This window comes from Rhyacophila brunnea, unplaced genomic scaffold (genome assembly GCF_057557595.1).
Source record: "Rhyacophila brunnea isolate RB1 unplaced genomic scaffold, BYU_Rbru_1.0 scaffold_17, whole genome shotgun sequence".
Classification (NCBI taxonomy): domain Eukaryota; kingdom Metazoa; phylum Arthropoda; class Insecta; order Trichoptera; family Rhyacophilidae; genus Rhyacophila; species Rhyacophila brunnea.
The window spans coordinates 14,192,948-14,199,333 of NW_028232827.1; the positions used below are offsets into that span (position 1 = coordinate 14,192,948).

At 31.9% G+C, this 6,386-nt stretch overlaps 1 protein-coding gene across 2 annotated transcripts in view; it reads right to left on the reverse strand.

Moving 5' to 3' along the window:
• Window positions 1-2,557, reverse strand: part of Septin4 (septin 4) — a 62,349-nt gene extending 59,792 nt beyond the window's left edge. The window contains exon 1 of one of the 2 annotated variants that reach the window (XM_085944750.1): window positions 2,445-2,557. Coding sequence is in view for 1 of the 2 variants with exons in the window: in XM_085944749.1 (XP_085800875.1) it covers window positions 1,704-1,713 (10 nt within the window). In the remaining variant the exon portion in view is untranslated. Of the gene's footprint in view, window positions 1-1,703; window positions 2,064-2,444 lie in introns of those variants that run through there. The other variant, XM_085944749.1, reaches the window with a different exon arrangement.
• Window positions 2,558-6,386: the final 3,829 nt, after the last annotated feature.

The following is a 6,386-nucleotide window of genomic DNA, read 5'->3' on the forward strand; positions in this document are numbered from 1 at the left end:
GGAATAACGCGATGGTAATCGGTATTTTTACCTATCTTACCTATCGAGTACATATTACCATAATAACCTTATAATAATATTCAACTACTTGAAGTTTCGAACGATGATAAAACTTTTTACAACCCATATAATTTATTTAAAAAAAAAATGAATGTGTTCCTTTTTTAAAATAATGTTTTGCGCAGAATATTAAAATACAATTAATTATGTAATGCGTAATGACTGTTTAATAGGTGTGGACATTGACGTCCTTAGGCAATGTGCCACCCTTAAGCAGACATAGAATGCCGTGCCATATCGTTTTTAGTTTTAAATTGTAATCCTACCTACCTACTTACATATGTTATTATTTATTTTCGGCTATGTTAAACAGAAAAATAAACCAGAAATCTTTAAAATTGACATACACACCATAATATGCTGAGAATTAATGAATTTTCACAAAACCCACTTTCAAACATTAGCAGTGTTAGGTACGTGACAGGTTTTGAGGCATCCTTGTGAAAAAATTTCCTGAGCGATAAACCGCCATTACAATACAGTAATAGTTATGTCGTCAGGATTTGTTATGCTTCGATTATTCTTTGAATTTTAAGATATATATTCATTCTAATGAATCGACAACATCGTCTGGCTCGCGGAAAACCTCCACTACTCTCAAAAGTTGAGACATTTTTGTATTCGTTCCTTCATTAGCCGCCCTTTATAATGCGACGCTCGCGTGCAACACATGACCTGCTTACCCCCACGGGACGTCACTGGGAACAGGAATTATAGGTAGATATATACAGTTAATAGTATTTAAAATATTAATAGAGGTAGCTAACAAATACAATAATAAAATAGTATATTATGTCACATGCTGAGATGAGAACTGTCAATACAACACTTCAAATTTTAACAATCAATTGCAAACTTTTCATAACTTTTTTCAACATTCTGCAAAAAAGGTCTACTTTTCAAATGATCTTACCTTTGATTATGTTTATTATAGTTTTTAGCGTTTGGAGGATGGCTAGTTCCAATACATTCAAATTATATACGATTTCTATGAAACAATAGCGATATTTCATACATGTCCATAGAATATACCTACCTACATGTTTGAATTTAATTTCGCGCATAAATAAAAATACATAGATAGGATGCGGTGAAGTAAAAACTGTTTTAAACTCATTTAAAAAATATATTTATCAATAATTTTTGTACTCATTAATCTCTAAAATAAAGACTACCTACTATAAAATATGATTTTGTTAAAATCTATCTATAGATACGTTGTGTATTTTTTTTCTAAATTTAATAAAATCGATCTGTTAAAGAAAACAATTTATAATAGTACGATTTTCCGTTCATTTGCACATTTTAATAGGCATGCGCATTTTTGTGTAAATACAATTTTATCTCAGATAAAAATTACCTACAAGTATTAGTAGATAATTTTTGTGTGTGTAAACGTATTGTAATGTTGACATAGCAAATATAATTTGGTAGATTGTTTGTTTAACCAAATACGTTATTGTTATTAGTTATAGCCGTACGTGACGATAATATGGTATAGGTATACTATAATACAGTAATTAGAGCCTATTGGAAATAGAATTAAAATGAATGTGTTTAAAATTCTGTATAGGTACATCTAAGGTAAGTACATAAATATTAAATTAGCACAAGGATCATGTCCATTAGCACGTTTCACTCACCGATAGACATCTTGGCTGCCTGTCGTCACTCGATTAACAATAAAATGTAACAAATAATTCCAATTGACCGTATGAATAGCCTTTTATTAACTCACTGACTGGAACATTACATTTAAAATAGAATACAACACCCACTCAGTAATGATTTTATTCCTTCGCACTGTGGAATACAAAAAACTGCGCTTATTTTAATGTAATTATTGTCTATTGAGGTGTTCTATTATTCAAATTTGGCGAAGACTATTCGCCTTTGTTTTGTTTTTGTTATCTGTTCGATTTTTGAATGTTGCGCGGACAAAATGGCGTTTTCGTCGGGCCGCGGTTGTCGCGGAGGTGAGCTCTTTGCGCGGGCTATTCCTCCCTATAGCTTAGGGGTGGATCGATATTAGGCGGGACGCGCGGAGTGGCGTTGCGCTTGCGTTCGATTTGGCGGTAGGGCGTGTTGTATTTTAATTTCAAATAATATTTCAATCCCACATTACCGTGATGCTTGATAGTTTTGAAACATAACAAGACAGTCGAAACGGTGCAAAGCGAAAGAAAACAAAGCAATAGATTAATAATTATAAGTGCAGTCTAAAAATGGTAACTGTAACAATATTCGTCACATTCATCTTTCCTAATTTCTGTATACTAGAAGCATCTGTGAATTCTTAAGATTAAATTGTTCCAATATAACTTAAAACTATAATTCATTAAACATTGCATACATTCAATACACAATAAAATAAGTGCTAATACCTCGATATAAAAAATGAAAAACTACACTCGATAGCTGCCGATAGCGGCCTATAGCAGTCTTGCGTATAGAATAGATGCCCAGAGGTCCTTCTTTGTCTTATTTAAACGTGTTTAGGCTCCATCTATAGAATGAAGAATTTGGTTTATTTTTATTTTAAAACACTTTAAATAATATTATTGGATAATACTCGTACATTATGTTAGTTTCGCCCGACATATTGAATGTTGGGCGAAAGGTTAATAACTATTTCCTGTAAAAAAACTGTTAATAATATAATCTCCACTCTGCGTGACCAATATGTTCCGCTCAGGTGCGAAAACGGGGTTTATTACGTGTTATAAATTTTTGATCTATTTTTCTAAAAAGCGAGAGAGATACAGTCTTGTTTTCATTATCTTTATTTTGACCTCATTTTGTCAATTCAATATGCATGACGTTGGTGACATTTCCGTCATAAACACGCGTTGTAGCTGAAGATTTTATATGATAATCGTTGATCATTATAAACGAACAATACGAAATTTCGTTCTTCACAATGAACATTTTTATTGACCCATTGTAACACACGGACGTGTAATGTTCAACCGCACTGCATAATGTGCCCCATCACCCCAAAATTCAATGAGGAAAGTGGGAGTTTTTACAAGAGTGAATACTATACACGAGTGCCGAATACATTCATACATTACGCACACACACGTTACAATAATAAAATTGATATCAAATGATACCAACCCGAAAACATTTATTATTTAGGCGGGATGGTATCATTTTATTGTCTATTATTAGCAGAGAAGGAAACCATAGCCTACATTTCAATGATGTAGGTAAGTAAGTAGGTATTATATGGGTAGGTATATCAGGTAGGTATTATATTATTAAGATACTTTGTATACATATTAAATTATAATGGAGAATATCAACTACATATTGCGGGTTTTATAAGTCTCAAAAACATGGTATGGAATTATGGCCATTTTAAAGTTTGACATTTTCTATAAAATCGATCTTCGCCCAAACCTAATTTAATTTAGGTTTTTTTAATAGATAGTAGTACCTACCTATAGTTATTCTATTATTTCATTATTTTTATTAGTCGATATTTTCTAAGAATTGTATACAAAAGTTATGTAAGTATTAAGAAACGGTAATACTTACCAATATAGACAGGGCTCGAAATGGTAATTTTTTCGAATCGGAAGACTTCTGATATAGTTACCCATCTAATTTTCCACGTATTTTATAAATACTTATAACTGTTTTACATTTTTTTATTTAGCATATCTAGCTCAGATGGTCAAATTCACTTTTCTAATTTTTATTTTATGACCTGGAACGGCGCTCCGATGAGCTCCTGTCCATTTCGAGCCCTGAATATAGGTAATCTTTTTATGATAACTTTACATTTTCTTATAATTACATCGCATAAATAAATTAGTAATAATTCTGCTTATATGAATTGAATTGATCGTGCTTCTGCATTTATTAATTTATTATATCATGTGCATAACAAAATCATGATTCCCAATCAGTGAATAAATCAACTAATTATCATTGGGTAAAAATCTGTCAAAAGGTTGGCAACAATGTTAATGTACCATTAATATCTGTGGATGTATATTTCATAAATTTAATAGTCTATGGTAAAAATCAATATCCGCATTTTCCCGCTTATTGTTGAAATCAAAATAATATGCAGACGTAACAATTTTACTGCCACGCACACGATGGGGTGATAATGTTACAAAAGATGCCAACCAGATACTAAAAATCAGGAACTGGAAAAGACGTGCGGAGGACCGTTCCGGCTGGAGGACAGCGGTGGAGGAGGCCAGGACTCGACTTGAGCTGTAGCGCCATCGAAGAAGAAGAACAATTTTACTTTACGTTTAATTAATCAAATCAAATTATCAAATTAATCATATCAAATTAAAATGAGAGTAAGTATACAACCGTTTTGCTAAAATATATATGAAAATAACACCAAACAATAATTAATTAATATAAATTAATCATTATACATTAAAGCACACCTACATCGTATTATTGCATTGCAGTTATGGTCTGTGAATACTAATTTTTGTAGATTCCCTAATAGGTTAAATGATTTTCTTCTTTTCTAATTTTTTTTTGGCATTAATTACAAAATCCAATTAGTTCGAAAAATGATCACGTTCTTTTTTAAATGTATAGAAAGTTCAACCATAGATAATAATATAATTACAATAATGTAATATTTACCACCCATTGTTAATACTTTCTACGACAGATTATTACATTTGATGCACATTTAGGCAGTGATACCAACAAAAACCTTTTTAAATAGCTATTACAAATACGGTGTAAACAACATTTTGATTTCTCTCACGCATTTTGTTCCGAGTTGACTGAAACGAAACATTATCACGATAATGTTATTTACAGTATGTAGCACGGAAAATGTCACAGTAAACACGGCTAGGGTTTTCAATTCCGGGATCCCGTTCGAATTCTTGACCACGAAATCCCGAGATTTCCGAGATAGATAATACGTTGTTAAATTAATATGCGAGAGATCCAGAGGTCTGGAGGAGATGGACGGACAACGTCAAAAGGGACGCAGAGAGGCTGAGAGTGGCCAGCCAAAGAGAGAGAGCTCAAGATAGAGATCCTGGTGGACTAAAACCTATATAATGATAGAATTAAAATCGTCACTGTCATTATATTTTAAGATTAATTGAGATAGTTTTAATTAAAATTATATATTTATAATTATTTAAATGAATAATTAACTAAATTCTTAACATAATACCTACACAGTAACAATAATCAGGTACATTCTTACTCATTATAATAAAAAACAAAAAAAAATATACAAAAGACAAAATAAAAAAATAACAATAATTAGGTAATTCAAATAGCTTCCAAAATGTCACAATACGTTTGGTAGAGTATGAATATATCTGAAACATCTCTCCCAATTCTCTTGCGACATCTAGTGTACCTACTCAAGATGGTGACTAAATTGCCTCTTCAAATGTCCGTATTAATCCATTACCTTAGATACCTACCCGAACAACACGTTTTCATACTAAATGACCGATTTCCGATTGTGTTTTGGTCCATAATATGTTCCGCACATTTCGAGCCCCAGAGAGCAAACATATATTGGGTCGTTAGGTTCTTTCTGCAAAGCAAGCGGCACGTCTGACAGGTGAGACACCAAAATAACTATGGTGAAATTCCACACCATGCATCGACCCTCCCTCCAAAGTAGATACCATCGTGATACCATCATGTCTTGACGAGGAACTCCTAAAGATTCCAGTTTTGATGGCGTAGCTATGACAGTAATAATGAATAACACAGTGAATTTATTATTGATGGAAGAATGTCTATTGTGTCTAAAGGTATTATGATATATTATAATATTAGATAGGTATATAATAAATATAATTTGAAAACATCTCATGCATTTACAAAATATACAAAAATTGTTTTTGCAGAAAAAAATACGACACCCGACGGGACTTGAACCTGTATCTGCTGGATTCGCGCCCGTATGTTTTACCATTAAACTACGGACGCCTTAGATAATTGCGACGATTTTAACTAGTAGTTGTTACATGAAATGCTTATCAAATTGCGTTATATATAAATATATATTAATTGAACAATCTTTGTTATAATAGGGATTATAGCATGAGTATTTTTTAAGAATTTTCAAAAGAAATCTTAAATCAAGGTTAAGGGGGGACATGCTCGTCGAAGGTCAAAATTGAGTTTTTATTGTATTTTCAAACCATGATCCTGGACACTCCTTAAACGTTGTAGATGATCTATTTATATAATTTTGAAGCCTTATTATCCTTTATAGTTATTTTAAACATTTGATGACTGCATGAAGTATTTTTGTTACATAAAATAGTATTCTTTTAAACCTCTCGCTCTAATGTTTTAGA